Source organism: Schistocerca nitens, chromosome 6 (assembly GCF_023898315.1).
Source record: "Schistocerca nitens isolate TAMUIC-IGC-003100 chromosome 6, iqSchNite1.1, whole genome shotgun sequence".
Taxonomy (NCBI): domain Eukaryota; kingdom Metazoa; phylum Arthropoda; class Insecta; order Orthoptera; family Acrididae; genus Schistocerca; species Schistocerca nitens.
Genome location: NC_064619.1, coordinates 455,156,467 through 455,181,188, shown reverse-complemented (window position 1 = coordinate 455,181,188; position 24,722 = coordinate 455,156,467). Strand labels below are relative to the sequence as shown.

Genomic DNA, 24,722 nt, shown 5'->3' with positions numbered 1-24,722 from the left:
ATTATAACGGATAAAACAACACCACATAACAAACCTGACATCATACTCGCCAATAAAAAGAAGAAATTAACACAACTAATCGAAATATCCATACCCAATACAACAAATATACAGAAGAAAACAGGAGAAAAAATTGAAAAATACATCCAATTGGCTGAGGAAGTCAAGGACATGTGGCATCAGGATAAAGTTGACATTATACCAATTATAGTATCAACTACAGGAGTCATACCACACAATATCCACCAGTACATCAATGCTATACAGCTACATCCAAACTTATATATACAACTACAGAAATCCGTAATTATTGATACATGTTCAATTACCCGAAAGTTCCTAAATGCAATGTAACGTACACCGTACAGTTAGAAGGTAGTCACGCTTGATCAAGGTCGGTGTCACTTTCCATTTTTAACCAGACATAACGTCTCAGAAAGGAACGAAGCAATAATAATAATAATAATAATAATAATAATAATAATAATTGTTGATGTTGTTATTTTATGTTTTGGAGTGCACTTTTCTGAACTATTAATTTAAATCCAAATGTGTGAGCAGTGGATATTATGCAAAATAAACATTAAAATTTGTTTTTCAGTTTTTTCGTCAATCAGTTACATGATAAAATATGCATGCTCCCTGTACAGCATTCAGCTACCATGCTGCCATCACATCAGCCCTGGTACCTGCATTCCACTTCTTTTATGTCTTGGCAGGTTTGCTACCTCTCTCTTTATCACTCATAGCACCTTGATTTTCCAGAAAATAGTTGGTGCACAAGTTCAGAAAGTGTGTTTCATGCTTATTGTGGCATCCAAAACTTTGAAATTATCCAGCTTGTTGCTTACTGTGTTCTTGTAATTGTGATGAGAAATTTTTAGACAACTACTTTAAAGGACATCCAAGTTGATGATAGTCTATTTCTTTCATTTTGTGTTTAAATGTTTTGTCTTTTGTTAGTTTCTGAATGTGAGGGCCTAAGTACTTGAAAGTGTTACCAATTTTCTTAGTATTTCAATTTCATAATGCCCTAATTTTAAGTGAAGTGGAGTCATCCCACCAAAGGTAATCCCCAGACCTGGTAGTAGCCCTAGTTTACATTTACTGGTATTACAGGCTATAAAATAAAACAACTTTTTGGAACAGACTGCATTGCAAAACATCACAAAACAATACCGGTACTATTATAATGATTAAAAAGCTGCAGTTTGAATACTTAACAGAAATTCTCTGTTTGTATCAAGCCTGCATATGGTTGGACATTTTAAGTACTCTACCTGAAATTGGCACCGAGAATACACTAGAGACACCATTTACTTTCAAGAAAAGGAATTCATTGTCAACCAGTATTATTTAAACCATTTGGACGGCTGCACTCTTCTGATGTTCCTGATAGGATACCATGCCTCTGAACTTTTACAGATTTGTTACACACAGAAAATGAATTGTAAAATATAACACTTCACTGTAACAGTGAAACATTATTGCTTGTAGTCACAGCACAATATAATCATTGTTAAAGCTCATTCACAGAACAGTTTGAAAGAACATGATTATAAATAGAATTTTTCTTTTTGTAAGGGGAGTTGCTAATCATTAAATTGTACCAGTTGCATATTCACTGTGTAAGTAGTATTGTACAGAAAAGAGTTTACTTGGATGATACAGTCTTTTTTTGTCAGTGATTAACTGCAGTTGATAATAATCGTACCCACCCTTAACTGTAGTAACATTGTGAAAGTATATGGGATGAGTGACTGTAGAAGCAAAGTTTCAAGAAAGATAAATGTAATTTTCAGGTTTCGTTTCAGTTTTAGAAGACAATAGCTTCAGCACAAAAAATTCTTTTTAACAGTTTAATATCTTCATTTGAATTTCACGTGGATGGAAGGAACACCGTTGCTTGTGATATTGTGGTCAGATCACCAAGACTAACAAAAAATACTAATCTTTCCTGTATGTTGAAATGATGTTCAGAGAATATTGGTGATGGTTACACATTGCCCCTGCCTAGGATCTGTTGATGTCTGGAAATTGGAAACTGGTTATATGTTCTAGTAGCTCAAAACGAGACTATTAATTGGCTATATGTTCCAGTAACTCAAAACGAGACTATGGCTGTGAATTCTGCAGTTTTCTTAAGGAGACAGGGTACTTTTCTGGCTCGATATTATGTAAAAATCAACACCTATTCCTTTCAGGCACTGTTTATAATGTACATGTTTTACAGATTTTTTGTTGATATCAGGTAATGCAGCACTCTTTCTAAACAAATTGAAGGTATTGTGAATATTTTTGAACCTGCTTACGGGTATTAAAAAATTTACAAAGAAATTGATGCAGTTTTTTTCCCAAAATGCTTCCTCAAATTGATGTACCATTTAATCCATTGTTATACATTTGAAGGAGACCAAATTTGTACCAGATATGCATGGCATGATGGCTGAGGTACTAGACCTATTTAAGTCCACCTGCTATGTATATTAAAAGGATAAAATATCACATCTTACATTTTAATTTTTATAATTTTTTCCCTAATAAAAATGTTACTTTTTCTATAATTTAGTTGATTGTGCAATAAAGCTTAGGTCTACTACATAAGTATGACTGTTGCAAGTTACAGAAAAAAACAGAGCAATGCTTTATAAACTTTAGGAAATATTTGTACCTAAATTCTGAAAAATACAACTTGAGGGAAATTGTGAATGAAGATATGAATGAGCCCAATTAAACTGTGCCTCAGAACATTCCTGAAACATAGTCTTCATCCTGCAGCATTTCATCATCTTCAAGCTTCCTCTTGGCATTTCTTTTAGCACTTGTTGCTTCTTTGCTAACTTGAAGAGCGAATCTTTCAGCTTCATGCACCCATTGTCTGTCACACACAAGCAATTAATCTTCCATATTGGAACCACATTTTATGCCTAAATTTCTCAGGACTTCCAACCTTCCTATCACTCCATCATTGAAACATATCACTGCATCTGGTACACCAACTTTTAATGTATTTGGACCTACAAAAACAGTCTTGGGTAATCTTTCCCATATGCAATGGTTGAAACTTTAATTTGTATTCTGAGTGTCCCCATGAAGACATTTACTAAGAAAAACAGGGTCACACATGTCTCTTGGTTTTATTTCATTCATAACAGGCTCAGGAAGAGAATAATTATGATGGTATATTTGACCACTTTCTTTTGCTTTTTGGTAACCACACCAAGAATCTGATCCTTTAGGGCAAAGTCCATGAACAGGGTGGACATCTGTGGAGTACTTATGGAAATGGGTGGCCCACACAGCTTTTCTCATTGCTGTAACATCATTCAGAGGTGCAGTTCGTCTAATGGCCAGTCCATAATAACTCTGAAGGAGGTCTATTTCAGTTTCTGTAAATCTACCTCAGCCCTCAGAGAGTTTCCATCAGATAGCAACTTTCCTTTCATTTCTCTTCGTAGCTTCCCCAATCTAGCACCCATCCTCTTTTGCACATGTCCACAATACTTCAGTTTTGTTAGCAAGGTGTCACCATGAACATTGAATCATTAATTTTATTGAAAGCTTTAGAGTTCCCATCGCCTAGGTACTTCGTATATCTAACGTTATAAACGAGCACCGACCTCTGTAATATTTATAAATTATAGAGTGCAGCAATCAGTTGTCCTTTTTAGATTTTATTATGCAACTCCAGATTTTGGCTAGTAGCTAGCCATCCTTAATGCGCTATTTTTTATTCTCAATGCATGTAAATCCCTGTTGAGATTAAAAAATAGCGCATTAAGAGTGACTAGCTACTAGCCAAAATCTGGATTTGTAGCTACTAGCCAAAATCTGCATTTGCATAATAAAATCTAAAAAGGACGACTGATTGCTGCACTCTATAATTTGTAAGTCACATACAGTCGCTGAGTGCGAATGAAAGGTAACCCTCTGAAATATTTTTAGAGCTCCATCACACTCCATACCTCCACTATAACCATCATAATTCGTAGAACACTGATGTCCAATATGTCCTTCAGTGTTACCATGGCAGGTGTGCCAGTACTTAGATAAGCACTCAACATCAAAAACTTTTCCATTCTCCAGAGAAGTAGCACTGACAACACCATTCAAGGGACGATGTGCTCGACATTGCCATGTCCCATCAAGTGCAACAGCAATGACCCTGGTTCCACTAATATTTACAGTTTCTTCTACTGCACGTTTCGTAGATGCTTTAGACCCAACCGTCAATGCACCTAAAAGTACTTTTATGTACTTGCTGAACCTACTGGGAGGAGGATGAATGTCCATCAAACCACAAAACATTTGAGCAGCCTTTTTTCCTTTTCCTATTGCACGCATTGCATACACTAACTTCAAATTCACGTCATATGAATGTACAATGTTCGAAGTCATTTTCGAGGTAGATTTTCATTTTCGAGGTAGATTTATTGCAGGATCTACACAAAACAACTAATTTTGACGCTAAACACCTCCTGCTACTTTGTTGTTCAGTTATTTCCAGAGAGCCTACATCATCATATTGCTTACATTTCACTGCTTCCTTTATCAAAGAATATAAGCTGCCCACATCAACAACAAAAAATCCACTACAGACAGTGTCATTGTTAACACAAAAATATGAATCACCAGGAGGCATGCCATGTGGTAGTTTCTTCCCTGAAGAACTGGTACATAGGTTACTTTCAACAGTGTGGCTTGCTTTGTTTGTGAACTGGTTACCACGGAATTTCCTTTTATTGATTTTCTTGATGTGTGGCATAGTTCATATTTATTGCACACTAAGGGATATGTACTTCCACAAATATGTGTATTGCTTGGGCAACAAACATTCAGTAACATGTGAACAAACTGCTTCAGTGAAACAAAAGTAAATACTAGCAAAGATAATCCTTTACAGACACTAGAAACCCCCACTGTTACCAACATACACAATGGATCAAACGTATAATTGCTGGAAACAGAAAGTTCACAGTTCTTTTCGAAGAGGGGGGGAACAAAAAGCTGGTTTCTGTAACAGAAATAAAGGGGGCATGGCAGCATCTTCAACACTGTCTCCTCAGAAATTAATGGTCTCTTGCTCCTTTGTTCGACGTGAATTTCGGTCCGACCAGCTGAAAAATCTCTACACCACTTACGAAAATTTTTGACATCCATGCATGACTCACCGTACACTTCCGTCAATTGGCGATGGATTTCAATTGGCGCAGTGCCCTTTGCATTCAAAAACCGAATAACTACGTGCAATTTGCACTTGGCAGTAACATCCAACTGGAGCTCCATTATCAACGGCTGTCAAGCCAAGACTAAGCGCCTCAGTGCGGCGTGCACATGTTTACACACAGCGCGTGAAGCACTCTTCATAACAATGTGACCAACTGCCACACAATCAGTGTTCTGTACTTATAAAAAAACAGGAGACCTTACTTTTTGGATTACCATCGTATTTGCATATGTGGTCATAAAAGAATGAGTGACTGTACACCTTGGTGTATGCCTTAATTTGTTGCCATATTCTATTGATTCCATTGAGTTATTTGGTAAAGGCAGCATAATTGATGCACATGATTCCTGTGCTGTCTTCTGTGATCCAAATATTGCAAGGGCCACAAATACTGAGGCAGTGTAGTGCTAGCATCTAGTATGTTGTTTCCGTAACAATAGCACCATGCTTTCTGAGAATCTTCCTACTGAATACAATATCTTTCATTCACGTACTTTGTGACTGATTTCATGCATTCATTAAGTTTTGCATTACTTCTTAGTATAATGCCAGAGTGTTAAAAAGTTGTGACAAAATACAGAAATTTGCCAGTAAATTAAAAGCATTGACACTGGAGTGAAAAAGAGTGCAATATTTATAGGATGGCAGATGGGGTGCCTGTGGAGCCCCCCCCCCTTTCACACACACACACACACACACACACACACACACACACACACACACACACACACACACACAGAGCTCAAATCAATACTGTGTTTACCTAGCAGTAAAAGCCACCATAACATGAAATTCATTTAACAATTACCACTAATTTATGAAAAGAGAAGTTCTACTGTGAGTGTTTCTTATTCCTAATCTTCAACCTGACAGGGTGCTGACAGTGAGCTACAGAAGTCCCTCCGTGATGAACTTGATGCACGACTGCGACAGTTGCAGAATCGTGTCACATCCTTAAGGACTGAATCTGAAGAAGTGTGGAAGACATTAGAAACTGCAGAATCTACTCTGCTGGAGATGCTGGATGCTCGTGACTATGATTGTACCTCATACTTCAACGAATCCACTACCAGTGCTGCAGTCACAACACGACAGCCTGAAGCGCTGTCCCTTAAATTACGAGCAGATCGCCACGAGACTGAAGAGTTTTACATGACGGTATGTATGATGTGCTGTCTCCATATTGTAATTTCCAAAGTGACAAGTTTTACAGCACCTCCTTCCCTCTTTGTAAAGCATTACAGGTACAATATTTATTTCAATGATAGTTTTGTATACTTGTAAATGAATAACACTTCTTTCACAGAACAGATATGTGATGTCAGATTTTCAACTTGCGCTGTGCCAAGTTGTCAGGAAAGGCGCCAGTGGTGGAAAACATTTCATACAACATTTCATCATCCTTTAACTACCTGGCGCACAAATTTATCTGGTACTTTGGCACGTTCAGTGTTATGTTCAAAATGAGCCAGTTAAACACACTTAAGACTGGAAGATTTAAATGATAGATGAAGTTGTGCTGCACATAAGCCTGCCTATAGTCAGCATATTCTATACATTTTAATGTTGGTGCTAGCTTGAATTTCAAATACTGATGCATTCCATGCTACTCGATGATAAGGTCTACATTTCCGATAGGTGTAATATGCATAAACTCTTAATTTCTTTGTCCCCTTTAGTCACTTCATACCAGTAACAGTGCGTCTACCTTTGCACTTTGATTTTGTCATTTTGAAGCATGTGACACCCTAACCTTACACTCCATCACTGCTTGTACATGTTATTGCCTTGTATTGTACAGTCTTGGCAGATTTGTTATGCTTTTAGTACAACAGAAGTTTATGATCAGCAAGTAGCATTAAGTTTGGGGATGAATCCTTTGACTTAATAGCAAATGAAAATTTGAGATTGTTGTGTTATAAACTGTTCAGCTTGGAGCAATATGGCAGAAGTAATCAAACCAGTGTGAGAGAGATTAGTATTTAAACAAATCGTATCCCTTTGCTGTTTCGTATGTTGCCTCAGTCAGCCCAGTTCTTGGTTTCTCCAGAGAAGGAACTTCTGAACGATGATGTTTCTCTGAATATTTTTTCAATCAGTTTCAGATAATCTGTATGTAAGAGTTCCACAGTTTATTGATTAAATTACTGATCATCTTCCAGAAATTCAGAGAGTACCTGATGAGCACATCTCGTATTGCCCGATTGGACGCAAAGCAGGAGTACCTGAGAGGACTTTTGGAGAAGGAACGTTCAGGAGACGGCTCTCCGACATCCTTACGATCAGGCACAGGGGCTGGTCCCCCTGGTTCAGGGAATGGAAAGCCGCCACGTCGAAAACGGATAGGTCGGCCTCAGTTGGGTGGTCATGGGCAACCAAAGTTATTTGGAGGGAGCCTGGAAGAGTTTTTGGAAGCCACGGGTCATGACATTCCTTTGGTGTTGAAGAGTTGCATAAGGGTTATCAACTTGTATGGTGAGTACCTGTAGTATTTAATATTTATTATTTCAAACAACAGGGAATTGTGTGGTACAGATTAAATATAGTTAAAATTTTGATTGGGAGTGGGGGGGGGGGGGGACGTTATAGGTAACAGTAATAAACAAATTGCCATTAACTTGAGGCCATTTGAGAGTGAACCTTCGTATAGAAGACCTAAGAGTAACTGTACAGTAAGAAACTCAAATTAGTTACTGAAATCAGTATGGTGATTTTTGGAAGGTAAATATTTCATTAACAGGTTATCAATTATTGAAATCTGTGGGAAAATTTGTTGTTGCAGTTCATGGCTGTATAAGAAACATAACAACACAATTTTTTTGTGATCTCAGGTTGCGCAGACCCACATTATGTCTTCTCTGCAACTTGTAATTGTGAAAAGTTCATTTTATGAGAGATTTTTTGGCTCTATTGGTATAATTAATCAGTAAGCTTAGCTAGAGCTGAACTGTGAAATGTAGCATGTCAAGTTAATAATTTGTGACTTTCTATAAGGATTTATTTATCTTGTCTCTTTTATTCTTTTTAAATCTTGTCTCTTTTATTCTTTTTAAATCTTGTCTCTCTTATTCTTTTTAAATCTTGTCTCTTTTTGCCTATATTTGCAGAAGAACTTAATTTTATTCTCATCTATCAGGTATGTTAATCCTAACAAAAGAAACTATTAAGTCTGATCTGGTGCCATGCTTCAATTCCTGGCTTCGTAATTTAGTTAATACTTATAACAATATTTCAAATGGAGAAGGGCCTGCTTCTTAGTTTCTGGTACTAAAACATAACTTTCAGAAATTTTTTAAAAGTTAATTTATGGAGATAAATGATGGCATGGACCTGGAAGTAAGTGCTAGGAGGAAGATAAAAAGGTTGCTGTAGATCCTGGATTAGGATCAAGTGATTTGATGCAGTGCTGTTGAATTTGGAAAGACTTTGGTTCATATCAGTCTCCAGCAATCATATTTTATTTTTCTGGAGTTCATTAAACTCACTTCATGCCAATATTGAATGTTTTTTTTTTCTTTTTTTTCAAAATGGGTGAAAATTGCTTTCTTTCCTCAATTGAAATATTTTTGTGAGTGAACAGTTCTGTTGTGACCATATCTATTATCCGGTGCATGTCTGCAGGAAAAACTTGAATGGCCTGTACACCCTAGAATACAAAGCATTCTTATATATTGTGAAGAACTGTCCTCACACTACTTACAACATCCTACAAATGACAGCGTATCTTGGGTTCACGTCGTAGATTTTCTCTGAAAATGTTGGGATAAAATTGTAGCAAGTGTTTCATATTAATTCCTGAAGCTACTGTAGCTCTAGCATCTCTCTCTCTCTCTCTCTCTCTCTCTCTCTCTCTCTCTCTCTCTCTCTCTCTCTCACACACACACACACACACACACACACACACACACACACACACACACAAACAAACACCGCCATCGATGTGAACTTTACTCTGACTTGGGTTTTCTATAATTCCAAGCATATTTGCGAGTCATATGAGATGACATCATCCATTATTTTTTGATTTTCAATTTAATAGTGATTATCACTTATATTCAGGTGAGTACTTATTGACTCACTTTTGTTGCTGATAGTGCTGTGCAGGCTCTTCACAACAACACAAACACCTAAATTAATGTGTTGGCTAAATATAGTTCGACACTACACTATTGATGAATTTACAGAGAGCATGAAGCTAATTTGAATCAGTCACACATTTTCACATATACTGGTATATCAAGAGCAAAAACAAATACTGTGTGACATACACATAAGAGAAAAGATGTTCTCCTGTAGGCCCAACCAATGTTTAAACTTAACGAGTCTTGTAGGTGTTAGTGATTCTTGTCGCACAAGAAAGTTTGACTTTTTCACATCAAAAAATTCTGCACCAGCACCTAAATTTTCTCTTATATTAAATGCTCACCACACAGTAATTGAAGATAACAGTAGAAAGATGGTTGATGGTGATCTGTTACTGTTAGTGAGAGCTCAACATCAGCTATGATTTTGTGCCTTAAAAAGCATGCATGCTGTAGGACTTCAACAGGAAATTTTTTGTGGTTCAGATTCTACATTAGACCATTGGTCTCCTTATAACTGGCTAGGTATTCCAGATAGCAGGTCAGAGCAAAGTGTGCACAAAAATCCAAGCATTTAACTAGTACCATGCTTTAAACCTAATAAGTAATGTCATTCTCCTTCTGTCATAAATGTCATATGTTATCAGCCTCCTGTACCTGTGTACCCAGATCTTAGTAAATGTGAGCTTAATGCTCCTAACTAGCATATGGTGTTATTATTTAATTTGTCTAGTTTTTGCTTTAGTTTCTAGAATTTTTACCATTTATTACTGTTACAGGTCTTCATCATCAGGGAATATTTAGAGTGTCTGGTTCCCAAGTGGAGATAAACAATTTCAGGGATGCATTTGAACGTGGAGAAGACCCACTGGCTGATGTTACTGATGCCTCGGATATAAATTCAGTGGCAGGAGTGCTCAAACTATACTTGAGAGAGCTTCGTGAACCTCTCTTTCCAATAATATATTTTGAGCATTTCATGGAATTGGCACGTGAGTTACTACATGGTATCTCTAATTTTAAAAAAAGTTAATGTCAAATATGAAGGTTCATTCAAAATAGGGGGTGAATCGTGTTACTAACTTCTGCCATTGATTTTCTTCACAGTGTCAATAATTCAGTGTGTGCACTCTCATTCTCAGATGTCCGTGTATTAAAGTTACTTCTTTTTTAGTGGTTACATGCAGTTGTTTGTTTCAGTAGGCATGTGTCATACTTTGTGGGTTTATATTGAGCTTATACTATAAGATCTGGTACCTATTTTATATATGATTACAAACTACACTTTGTCCTTATTTGTTGCAGAGCTGGAGTCTAAACATGAGTTTGTTGTGAAAATGCGAGAACTAGTCCAGAGCCTTCCGAGATCTGTGGTTATTGTAATGAGATATTTATTTGCATTTCTGAACCAGTAAGTAGATCTTTCTCTGAATTTTCCTTATATGAAAAACTTGTAATACTGCGCGAATGAAAATTATAAAGCATTTTTGCAACACAATATATAGCATCATTTTTATCCAAAGTTGTTGTTGCTATGACTTTTGTTGTTAAACCAGAGAAAGTGGTAACAAAAAATAAGTCTGTTTGCAAATGCAGGATCTCAACATTACTGATTTGATAACTAACCTCAGAAGAGTATTAGAAGGCTTTTTAAGTGGGACTGAGAAAGAATCATAGAAGGAGGCACAAAATAGGGCAAGTTAAGGTTGGATGTTAACTTTGACTTACAAGGAAAGGGTGTGGGATGGGTCTCTCCAATTTGGGTGAATGTGTTTGATGGCTCTTTCAAGTTCTTAGAACCCTTGGAAATGCTTATACCACTAGTAAACCATGGTTTTATTCATAGCAGACTCACGAAAATCATTATTTATAAAACTTCGTTACATTTTATTCCATTTTTATAGCAAAATTTGCTGAACCATTTTTAAAACAAATCAGTAATCATTATTCACAAGCAAACCTTATGTACCTTTCTTGACAACTGACAACACACGTAACATCCTACCTTTCTTGACAACTGACAACACACGTAACATCCTATATTGCTACCAGTGTACAGATACATTTTAGATATGTTTACCAACACAACAATGAGAAACAATCAAATATCAGGTGACATGGACTAATACAACCCTTGAAATCCCAATACATTTTGAGCTCACCTCGTATTTTATTGCATCTTCTGTTGATAATTCTCACTGTCTTAGCAATTCAGGATCGCATTGTAGTCCCTTAATTAGGTGTTTGACTTGGGCAGAACTTTGTAGTATCTTAATTAGGTGTTTGCTTGGGCAGAGCTTTGTAGTCTCTTAATTAGGTGTTTGACTTGGTGATAGAAATATTATAGGATTGAGCAAGAGGACTGCATTTGAGTGGAATGATCTGCATTGTACACATTACGTCACCTTCTTCATTGCTGAATGTCTCATCACACAGTGTCAGATCTGCTTGGGCTCCGCACGTATCCACCAATAGAAAGAATTTGTTGTTAGCAACATATGGTTTTAATGTTGTTTCCAAAAATTTGGCATAAAGATCATTTGTTAGTTTTCCTGACTTGGACCAACTAGCAACAACATTATTATATTCTTCTTCTAATTTGTTGACGATACCAACAGTTCGAGTATCAAATTTATTGGTAGACTCTTCCACACAAAAAAATTAGTGGCTATGGTTTCCCTGAAATGGTTAAACTGTACTATGCTTTATAAGTGTGGGTGGTTTTAGAGAGAGTGACTTAGCACCTTTGTAATCCAGTATCCTGTTATACATAGATTCATAAGGTCAACCAGTCTGCTTAACTTTAATTACATAATCAAGGTGGAAGTTCGGCACTATATGGTTCATCTGTATACAAAACTTCTCTGCTGCTTCCACTGTTTCTTCAAAAGTTGCAGCATCAGTTTTGCTGACAAATTTGGTGATTTTATGCTGTCTTATATCATGTTCATGTTCGAAATTTTTTATCCAAGTGTCCCTAGCAGTAAACTGAATTTTTTCTGACACATATGAGAATGCCATTGCTATTTTGCCTGGTGTTGTAATGTTGTCATTGTTGCCAGTTGTTCATAAGAGCCTCATGTAGCCTGAAATCTTTCCCATGTTTCAGAGTTGATGAATGAAATGTTTTGATTTTTTTTTTTTTTTTTTAGTGCCAACCACTTCTATTACTTTCCTCCGAATTTGAAGTGGGGACCTTCCCTCTCCCACTCCCCAGATAAGGAATCATGATTTTAATGTTGGAACTCCATTTTGGATAAGTGCCAGCAAAATTGATGACTTTCTTCTTAACCAGCCAATGACACCAAAGTATGAGAGGAATACTCATTAAGATTGTAATCATTACCCTTCATGTCTGTAATTGGATAAGGAATCGGTTACAAGTGTGTGTGTGTGTGTGTGTGTGTGTGTGTGTGTGTGTGTGTGTGTGTAATTGCTTGACCCATAGCTATTGCTGCAAGACCCACAGATGCAGAATGATTGTCTGTTATCATGCCCTTTTTGTTTATAAACTGAACAAGTGTAAGTTAGAGCACTGGTGAATATTTGTTTTAAATATTCATGAATAGCTGTATTTATAACGTTTTCACTAATCACTTCACTGATAGAAAATTCTTGTTGAATTTGCATTTTTCAATAAAATGTCAAGTTCTTATGCAAAATCACTACAGACATGTGGCAAGGCACTGTTCACAACTGTGCTGAGCGTTACAAAAGTCATAAAGTGCTTGAAACCACAAAAGCATTATTTAAAACAATTTCTGTTTAAATATATTAATTAATCAACTAATTTAAAAGTCATTGTAATGAAATTGAATACATTAATTTTACGTGTAGGAATGGAACTGTTTAAATATATTTAAGTTTTATAATTAATAGATTACATTAATTTTACGTGTAGGAATGGAACTGTTTAAATATATTTAAGTTTTATAATTAATAGATTAACCTTACAAGGAATAAAATAAAATGGAGGGGTAGGTAGCAGTAACAATTGAAAACAAACCATATTATAGCCAGGCAAAACACTTGACCACTGTGCCACACTACTGTTGGTTAAAATTTTGTCATACTCTATTCAAAAATCCTTTGAAACCGTTTTATATTTCCCTATTGCCCACTCAGGTGAGATATTCTAGGAACCTGAAAGGGTCATCTACTCGCATAGTTCGATCCAAATTGCCGAGTCCCATCCTGCACTCTCTTGGTGTTCATACCAGACAGTGAAGTAGGTGGCAAAGAAGCATTTCCATTGCGGGGACTGGATGAAGGAAAGTAAATCTGTGACAAGTACAGTGTGATTATGTGTTTGAATTTGGGTGTAGTGCTAAAACTGAAAACTAAAACTTCTACAGGTTCTTGGAAATAAGGTTAACATAGTCATAGTCATCTGGCAAAATTCATAATTGCATGTAACATTCTATGCATCACCCTTGCTGAGGCAGTAAATGAGGCAGAAAAATATTTGTACTAATGAGCTGCCAAAACAGTTGCTGGAGTAGGTTGAAAGTTACAAAAATGCGGTTAACATTGAATACTACGAAGGTAATCCCAAAAGTAAGGTCTCCTATTTTCTTATAAGTATATAGACTTGTTTATTTCTACAATGGTTTACATCAGTTTACAGCTTGAACATTTAGCTATTTTTCGACATAATCACCATTTCTGTCAATGCATTTTTGTAGACACTGTGGCAGTTTTTCTATGCCCATGTCATACCAGCTCACCGCCACGCTGTTCAAAAAGTTATGAACTGGTGTGATTGTTGCTTGGTCTCTGGTGTATAGTGGTATGCCCAGGTTTCGTCACCCATGACAATTTAGTCCAGAAAGTTGTTCTGTTCAGCTGCAAGGCGGTGAAGAAATGCACGGGAAGCATCAACTCGTTGCTGCATGTGTCCTCAGTAAGCATGCGTGGCACCCATCTTGCGCACACCTTCCGGTAGTTCAATGTTTCCGTTAAAATTCTGTGAGCGGAACCAATGTGCAGAGATCATCTAGGGTCATCCGTCGATCTTCACGCATGCTTTGCTCAGCCTTCAACACTTGTCTCCTCAGAAATTGACGGTCTCTCGCTCCTTTATTCGTCGTGAATTTTGGTCCGACCAGCTGCAAGCTCTCTACACCACTTATGAACATTTTTGACATCCATGCTCAACTCACCAAACACTTCTGTCAATTGGCGGTGGATTTCAATGGGCACAGTACCCTTTGTGTTAAAAAACCGAATAACTGTCCGCAATTCACACTTGGCGGTAACATCCAACGGGAACTCCATTCTCATCGGCTGCCAAGTCAAGACTGTGCACTCTTCATAACAGTGTGACCAACTGCCACACAAACAGTTCTGTACTTATAAAAAAATAGGAGACCTTACTTTTGGGATTACCCTCATACATGCACAGTATACTGTGGCACTTTGTCTGGAGGATTACAGGTGCCAGACAGAGTGAAGTGGTGGAATTGTTTGTACACTGGACTTGCATTCAGGATGATGCTGGTTGAAATCTGCATCAGACCACCCATATGTAGATTTTTTGCAATTTCACTGAATTTCTCCAGGCAAATGCTGGGATGGTTTCTTTTAAAGGACACAGCTGATTTCCTTCCCCACCCTTAAAAAAATCCAAGCTTGTGCTGGGTCTCTTAACAGCGTTGTTGTTGAGTTGGTATTAAACAGGAATCGTTCTTCGTACCTTTTGGGTATGGAGGTGTTGCAAGAAGTCTGCTATTATTCGCCTTGTTTCAGCTAATTACCAACCTTAGTCAGCGAACAGTATTGTTTACAGTAGTATTGTAAGTAGTATTTTGTCATTTGTAACAACACAATATCTGTTCCAATTATTTGGTATTGTTTAAATGACTTGTTACCTCTACATGTCACCCCTGTGTTCATTTGTATGCTGAATGCCCTGTAAAAACAGTGTTTCTAGGAAGTGAGGATCTCCCAGCCCAAATCCCCCCCCCCTCACACACACACACACACACACACACACACACACACACACACACACACACACACAGAGAGAGAGAGAGAGAGAGAGAGAGAGAGAGAGAGAGAGAGAGAGAGAGAGAAGGGGGGGGGGGGGGCGGCTTCACTTCTGCTTCAGTGCCTTGACCCACATCAAATTTTCATTACCTTTGTACATATTTCATGTATCTGTGGTTGTGGCTGAGTGGATGTATCTATTACCTATGAAGGCATATCATCCAATAACTTACCAGTATTTTCAGGCATTTTTATGTTCCTGTCAACCATTCAGTGCCTCTGCTGTGCATTGAATTGTTACTTTGTTACTCTGCCAATAAATGTTGAAATTAGCATACATTTTTTGCCTTAATAAGTGTTTAACCTTATTTTTCTAATAGTCTTTCAGAGTTCAGTGATGAGAACATGATGGATCCATACAATTTGGCAATTTGCTTTGGTCCCACATTGGTACCTGTGCCAGAAGAAAAGGAACAGTATCAAGTACAGTACCAGAATCAAGTTAACGAACTCATCAAAAACATAATACTTTACCATGAGGATATATTTCCACTTGATGGAGGGCCTGTATATGAGAAATTTATTAGTAAAGAACCAGACGAAAAGTGAGTACTTCTGCTTATTGATCTATCTGACACTTTTCTTAACAAGTGAAGTGACTTATGTGTTATATGCTAAGACTTTCCATGCGTGTGCGCTTTTATTTTACATTCTTCACTCCTTCTCCAGAAGGGAGAGGGTGGGCACATCATGAATTCTGGTTCCTTGTATTAACATACATTGTTCTAGTTTGACTCAATTTATTGATAGGTTTGCAAGGGCAGAAAGCTCTCTTGCATGGTGGTGAGAGAGGATGGATGTCTCAACATGTGGTCAGGGGTAACCTTCAATAAAACCCTGGCTAGGACTAATTATGTGTTTTTGTGCCTTTTGTATTGCAGCATGGGTTGGCACATTTCTCCTATCTCAGAGCTGATAGTAGGTTCTTCACTGTATCAACAAGTTCTTCGATCTTAACAGCTCTATGCTACACATCTTACAGTCTTCTGTTGTTGCATTACCTTCAACCATTGTGACAAGTTTTGGCTGTTGGCGTTCCAGCACTGACTGCCTTCACCTCGCGCAGTGGGGCTGCTCCCCCTCCTCTCTCCAACCATTGGTGGAGTGTTTCAGATGAGCACAGGGAGGCGAGTTAACTGCTGGCTTGCCAGTGTGCTTTGCTGGAAGGGGTGTGACGTGCTTACCTTGCTATCTCCTCTGTTTCCTTCTTTTTCTTCTTCTTCATCTCCTCCTTAGTGATTTCGTGGCCTGGAAAGACCTCGCAGACATGTCAGTTCACGATGTCTGGTCCACCACAGTGGGTGCACATTGATTGTTGCTCTTTCTTTTGTGCACAGTTGCAGCTTTCCCTGTTTGCCAACACATTTGACATATATTACTTAATTGTGGCAGTATTTTATGCTGTCATTGACACTTACAGTGCTGCAGCTTAGTGTTGGGTCCATCTGGGAGAGGTTCTACCTTGCCATCAATCCCTACTACTTGAAGATGTTTTGACGTTATCTTCTGGTTTCACAAACTTATCTATTTCCAGAATAAACATTGCCGATCTGTTGTTATTAGTTCAATTTTGGAGCTTTGGTCTGCATCACATCGAAGGTAAAGCATTGTGTGACAAACTGTTTTAACACTGGACATCCATGGCAACCCTTGTAAGAGTGACATCACTTTCAGTGTCTCTTTATGTAGCTGTGTCCTGATTGGTTCTTCAGTTATGTAGTCCTTCATCAGCTTCATGAGGGTCTTACAATCATTATAGGTGGATGTCCATAGCTCCAGCATGGCATTGTTCAGTTGGAGTGACATATTGAAGGTACAAAACCACTGATGCGTAGGTATCTGCCGAGTGATCTCCCATGTATTGAATGAATACTGGTAGGAGACTAGGGTAGTACTTGTGCAATGGTACTACTACTTGTGTGTTGTGCAAGCCTCCATCTTCAGGAGTTTCTTGGTGTAGATGCTGTGGATCAGGCTGTTGTGTCTGCCTATTATGGGAGTTGTATAGAGATATGTGAATGGAAATTGATTGATAATTGCTTGAATAATTGGAAAAATTGATTGGAAAGAATAATTGAAAGAAAATTGAAGGTAATTTATGAATCTGTGCACAGTCCTGGATGAACTTTAATTGGTACCAATATCAGAAGACCTTTAATATCAATACATTCAATGTCAAACATAATTTGCATTATGTACTGCTTCATATTAATTCGATTTAGCCTTGATTGTGGCAATGTCGATGCAGGAACGCCCCTCCGAATACCGTGTAAATTCTTCTTGTCTGCAACGAACCTCTTGATGCAGGATCTCAGCAGCGAGTGAAATGATGAACAGATAGAAGTTGACCTCTTAACCGTGCTAGTAAATTTTGCTTTTCTAATAACTTTTTATAACACTTTTAATGTACGGTTGAAATACACATTTTTAACAGTACTGGTACGATGGTTCCAAGCATACGTCTGTACACTACCACTTCTTGAAACAAAACTGTGAAGATACATGAATTAATAAATTGAAGAGCATATTTCTTACTTTGTTTCATACATATATTTAACAAAGTGTCAAAACGTTTCCTTGCCACAAAACAACTCATTAATTTACCTTTGGTGCTGTCTGTAACTCATTTAGTTTAGGTATAGCTTATATATAAGAAAAGAAAGGAACAAAAAAATAATATAATTCAATACAGAGTTCTTATCCTTTCCATGTACATGCTGTGACAGTTTGCAGTTGCTGTGAAAACAGAAAACTTGACAAACTTTTCTGATAGTACATTGTGCTTAATATCAGAACAGCTTATAGCTGTTGTCTGCATGCAAAATTGTTTAGGACAAGTAAAAGAGACGGAGGGTGTAATTAATACAATATATAATTGTAGTGTGGCTCTCAATTTACTAGAAATTCCCCAAAATGTGTCCTCGTGTGAGTAGCTGAACAAGAAGAGATCAGGCACAGTATAGAGGGCAGCTCTCATGGTCAGTATATTTGATGTTTCAAACTTTCCTTGTATAACAGATAAATCCTTGGCCAACATTTGTCAGAGCTACTCCCTCTGTATATATGAATGTAGAGTTCCCAGTGTTTACTGTTGGTGAAAAGCTCTGGGCATTATGGGTGCGTCTTGTGTGCTGGACTTTCTGTTGTCATATTGTTGCTTATGCAGGTTTCCAGGCTGCATTCAGTTGGAATCCTTTGTCCATAAAGACCAGGTTCTTGGGAACACTTATTTCTGTGGATTCCTTTATAATGCTGCCCCATGACTGGTTGCACAGTACAGCAGCTTGATGTTCTGAAAGTCAAAGGTGTGCTCCATCACTGACTTCTTTCTATTCCAGTCATAAATGTCTGACGTGCTCCTTGCAGCACTTCAAAATACAGCACTGCATGTGTCTGATGTATTGGGGCCACATTCAGAGACAGTGCTATACATCCCAAGTATGTTCTGTAATAAAATGTGGCGAAAATGTTTTTGCGATGAAGTTTGGGATGTGTTTCATTGTTTAACACAAGAAAAACCATGTTCAGTATACATTGTTTTACAATACATATTCTCCACCAATTATATACATATCTTGTGTAATCCAGGGTACTGCTTCTTGATGCTGCAGTAGGTTCGTTTAGATGTTACTACATTGTCACATGGAATTTATGTAATAGTTTGAATAAGTTTAAGTGCTTTATGTTTACAACAGATTTTATTTCGCACAATATATACAAAATTTAAAAAGTCTGACTACATGCTGTTGATACAATATTCGGTCTAAGACTTGATATATGGTGGTGTAAAAATTGCCTCTATTTATATAGTTTTAAACAATTACTGTCATTGTTACATACTGAATTTTGGATTTATACAATTAAAGTTTTTACATACATCTTCCAAAATTACATATTTACAGTAGGCGTCTTCTGAAAGATATATCAATTTCTTAAATGAACTAGTGTCATAAATATTCTCTTTTAGAAATAATTTTACGTGAGGGATATAGTGTCTCATTCTGACTGCTAGTAGTTACAGGTAAATATTTTTTGTTGTACTTCATGCTGCAGCTGTTTGTATCCCTTTTCAGAGTTTAGACATCGGATCCTTAATTTGCTATTTTGTATGCAATAATTTTAATTGACCAAGACTGAAAACTTATAAAAAATAGAATTACGGCTGTAAAGACCTTTAATCCATACAGTCAACGTTTTTAAAGACGACGATTAACATTTTACGCATTTTTCTTTTTCGAGAAAATGATTTTGTCTAGGTTTGGTACAATATTCCAGGAGACTGCTCAAACAATTAGTCAGATTTTTATCACTAAGTAGTGAATGGTTCTTAGTTTTAGAAAGTTTTAAAAGGGAGAAAAAGTGCCCACAAATATATGTGGAACCAAACATTGAGAGAACTTTGGCCGCGTGCTTGTACAAAAGAGTATACTTCTCTTGTGGAAAACAGCTGTAAAAGTGATCCAAAGCTTAACATATAAGAAAGCGGTCCTTCAGACGGATATCGTACTGCTGGTCAATCAGCTCTAGTTGAAATACTTGTGAGACGTCCTCTGCCCAAAGAGGAAACGGGCAAACAAATGTATCTGACACCAGTTGAAGCACACTTATCTCCAAAAATCTGCTTTGAAACTCTTCTTGTAATTTGCAAATGATTTGAACATAATCTGAAAAATCCACATCTTCTTTAGCACTTGTCTAATCGCGCAACTGTTTTTCACACAAAACAAAGTTTTTTTCCCCAAATGCTTCAATCGTCTGCACTGAATCAACAACAGAGTGATTTTCGCCTTGGAGTGAAATGTTCAAAGTATTTAAATGACCAGTTAGGTCACTCAAAAAAGCCAAATTCACCACCCACTTACGATCATGAAGTAATTCTTCTGGACGTCCTTTCATTTCCAAAAACGTATTGATTCGTCCCTCAAGGGGAGAAATCGATGGAGCACCTTCCCTCTGCTCAACCATCTTACTTCGGCATGGTAGGGGATGTCTGGGTATTTCGCTTCTGGTTTTCCACCTCTGGTAGGGGATGTCTGGGTATTCCGCTTTGATATCAGCCAGAAATTCTTTAAATTGGCAATGTGAGAGTCCATGTGAGCGAAAGCAATTAACCGTTCGAACAACTGTTTCCATAACATTTTATATGTTGACAGTTTGCAGAAAGTGCCTCCTGGTGTATCAGATAATGGACTGCCACGAATAAGGAACAGCTGACTTCAGTCATTTTTGACCTTATGTAACCCAGGAATTCTGAGCGTATTCCTCGTAGCGCAGGGGCTCCATCAGTTGTTACACTGGTCAGGTGTTCCCATTTTAAATCCATTGACTCGAACACATTTCCCACAGCTAAAAAAATATCAAACCCTGTGGTTGTGTCTTCTAATTGTGTAAGGTCAAGAAATTATTCAGTGACACACAGACTGTCGTCAACACCTTGAATGAATATGACGAGCTAAGATATGCCCGAAACGTCCATGGACACGTCAAGACCGATAGAAAATGAAATGAAGTTTGCTTTTTCAAATTTTTCCGTGAAGTCTGTTGGACAAATACAAGCTGCTGAGTGAACCAGGCCGTTCTTCATGAGATTCCCAGCCGCAAGAGGTTTCCCTACTTTTGCAATGCTCAGCAAGCATTTGTAACTGGCGGGCATTCTTTGCCCACCTGTTTCCTGCTCCCACCATGGCAAAAACACCTAACAATTAATTTTGCACAATCCTGTTTTTAAACCACTTTTATAATTTCAACAATTAACTGTTTCATTCATTAAAATCGAAATAAAGAACTAACAAAAAAAGATTGGTTTTAAATGCGTTTTGCCCCAGTTCCTCTTAAAAGTGGTCATACACGCTAAAAAGGACTGAAATTTTATAGCAAAATAAATTGTTATCTTTTGGAATATTTGCATTTTAATTAATTGAAAACAAAGATCAAACAACAACGTATGTTTTCCCATCCATCAAAACATACATGAAAACAAAGAATGACTTTTAACGACACTTTGCCATCCGAGAGAGCATTTATGACAGCTTTTCAGAAAGTGGCAAAAAATAACATACCTTGAACTTCTTCTTATGTCCGTGCAACACGATTTAATGCAACCCAAATATAAAAATTAACTGAAAATAAATGTTCCTTGTTGCTGACAATCTGATATTTGATAACTGGCACATTGCTAAGTGACATATCTGATTATAAAATATAGTTTTATTTATCATGTTTATAAATAATAAAGTCATACGATAGGAAACACTCACTTCACTGTAATGCTGCTTGAAGTTTTCTTTCAGTTGTTCAAGCGACAAATTTTCGAACTGATCTTTGTGACAGATATTAAAGTGCCATTCAGTTGAGTACTTTTTTTAAAATAAATGAGGGTCTGATGACATACTAAACATTTTGTATGATTTCAACAGCAGTACAAAAGATATTAATTTCTCACTTGGGTTTAAATAGTGCGGATGTGTCGCTCTCCTCTTCTTCTTCTTCTTCTTCTTCTTCTTCTTCTCTCTCTTTTTTTTTTTTGCTGCTGCTGTTGACCATCCATCTCTGTAGCCTTATGTCTGTTGACTAACGGCTTTCTGTCGGATCAATGCTTTTGACCCCTGCTGACGCGGCAGGCAGACTGCACGGTCAGCTAAACGATATGGCTCAGCCATTGCAACAACATACGAATTCGCCTGGGGCAGTGGCCTCGGGAGACCACTGGTGCTAGCGCCCCAGGGGCACAGTTTAAACGAGCCTGGTCTAGTAAGTGTGGGATCGATCTAAGATGGATTCCTTAAAGGCTATGAGCATTTGTTCATCTACACTTCAGTCAGATACATCTATTCTTAATTTAAATAGTGAAAAACCTCGCCAATTATGTAATTTTTTATGCTTAACACAATGTATTTCGAGGATTTATTCTCTTTCTCAAATGCATTTGTTTCATATATTAGGTCTACAACTTAGCTTCCGCAATTTTGCAAAAGACGGCAGTAGCGGCAAGTGGGATTCATGTGGTTGGTCATAGGTGTAATACAATAAGCTTAGGCATCTGTAAACAAAATCCCATAAAAATATTAGTCGATTTGTGATTGCATCATAAGGTTATTCTCGATCAAATACATCAACGTACATACCCATTTCTTGCCATTTGTGGAAGTCTTAATTTTCTGCTTTAATGTGAAGAAATCTGTGGCTGTGGCTCTTAAAATGCTGGATAAGACCAATGGTGAGGGAACTATTTGTGGAAGAACGTGCAGAGAATGTTTTCAATGACTTAAGAACGGTGATTTTGATGTCAGAGACCGGCATGGCGGTGGAAGACAGAACGTTTTCGTAGCTACTGAAACAGATGAAGACAGTTAAAATACATCATTATCGAAAGCAGTTTGATGCATTCGAGGCCAGCACTGAAACACAAACGACCACAATACAGCGATAGACATGTCAAGGTAATTTTTCAGCGTGTTGGTGCTCGACCCCATGTCGCAAAACCCATCAAAATATAAATGGAAACGTTGAAATGAGACGTCCTAACCCTCCCACCTTATTCTCCATATGTTGCTCTCTCTCTGACTACCATCTTTTTCGATCAGTGGCATACAGTCTGGCTGACCTGCACTTCCAATCATTTGAACAAGTGCAAAATTGGATCGATTCATGGATCCCCACAAAAGATGCCCAGTTCTTCTGCTACGGAATTTGTAAGTTATCAGTCAGAAAGTTGGAATCTTGGGATTTTTTTAATGTGCTAACGTTACAAATAACGTTTCTGTCTGTCTGCAAATGAGTATTGAGCCTCCTCGTTCACACAGAATATCACACGGATACAAATCATTACTCACAACTTTTTTTAAAATCTGAACATGCTACAGAGATATTACGACAGTATAGTTTTGCAAAGAGTTTGTTTACTGTCAGAGGTTTTATTTAATCTGTAAATTATGTTATTTACGTTAAGTTGTCAATTACAAAGCTTATTTTACTACTGCTGACTGTTACATTATTGATTATGTTTATATTCAATTTTGATTTAGATGTTGAGTAGTTTCCAAGAGGAACTGAACATATGGAAAAATGACTATAATTACTTTATACAGGAGGAACATTTCAAAAGATTAACTGATTCACATCTAGCTTTTTTAAACACAGATATCACAAAAATTATTTATGTAAACAAATGCACTTGAAAATTACAAAATTACAATAAATTCTTGAAATGCATTCTACTAAGCAAGAAAAATTATATATCTAGAGCAGTTTTTCGTTACATAAAATATGACACCATTGCATGATTTCCAAAAAATAGATTACGATGAACGAAATTAATCTTTCTTCTATTGGAAAAGGGCTCATAGTACGTCAGGTGTGCTTGTTCAGTTGACCTTTTTCTTCAAACGCTCATTCCTGTCATATCTCTGAATATTGAGCATTCCTCCTGGGACACGATGTATATTTGTATTTTTTCACTGCATTTACTGTAAGTTATGCAAAATTTGTCGCTGTATGTATCATTCATTGGTTGCAAACTTCAGACTTGGATTACAGTTACAGGGTTTTGTTGCAGTTTCTTTCCCCATGACTGTGTTCATATTTTTCTTTTCTACAAAATCTGAAACATGATTCTATTTTTCCAATAAAATAAGCTTAATTATGAAACAAAAACTAAGATGTGTCAAGCAGATCTGGAATTTAATAATAATAATAATAATAATAATAATGACACATAGAACACAGAACAAAATTATAAATGAAGAACAAAAAGGCTGTTGCAAAGGAGCACGAGGATGTACAGAGCAGCTGATAATAGATGCAGAGGTGACATATCAAGCTAAAACTAAACAAAGGTCGCTACACTACACATACATAGATTACCAAAAAGCTTTTGATAGTGTACACCACTCATGGTTACTACAAATATTGAAAATATACAAAGTAGATCCTAAATTGATACAGTTCCTAAACATAGTAATGAAAAATTGGAAAACCACACTTAATATCCAAACAAATTCAAATAATATCACATCACAGCCAATACAGATTAAGTGTGGAATATACCAAGGAGACTCATTAAGTCCTTTCTGGTTCTGCCTTGCTCTGAACCCACTATCCAACATGCTAAATAATACAAATTATGGATACAATATTACTGGAACATACCAACACAAAATCACACATTTGCTATACATGGATGATCTAAAACTACTGGCAGCAACAAATCAACAACTCAACCAATTACTAAAGATAACAGAAGTATTCAGCAATGATGTAAATATGGCTTTTGGAACAGTCAAATGTAAGAAAAATAGCATAGTCAAGGGAAAACATTAAACAAGAAGAATACATATTGGATAACCACAGCGACTGCATAGAAGCAA

General features: G+C 37.1%; 1 protein-coding gene across 2 annotated transcripts in view; it reads left to right on the top strand.

Moving 5' to 3' along the window:
• LOC126263211 (SLIT-ROBO Rho GTPase-activating protein 1-like) overlaps positions 1–24,722 on the top strand; it is a 497,324-nt gene that overhangs the window by 431,206 nt on the left and 41,396 nt on the right. For both annotated transcript variants that reach the window (XM_049960278.1, XM_049960279.1), the window contains exons 7-11: positions 6,101–6,385; positions 7,390–7,702; positions 10,089–10,301; positions 10,615–10,720; positions 15,678–15,902. In XM_049960278.1, the coding sequence (XP_049816235.1) occupies positions 6,101–6,385; positions 7,390–7,702; positions 10,089–10,301; positions 10,615–10,720; positions 15,678–15,902 (1,142 nt within the window). The remainder of the gene's footprint in view (positions 1–6,100; positions 6,386–7,389; positions 7,703–10,088; positions 10,302–10,614; positions 10,721–15,677; positions 15,903–24,722) is intronic.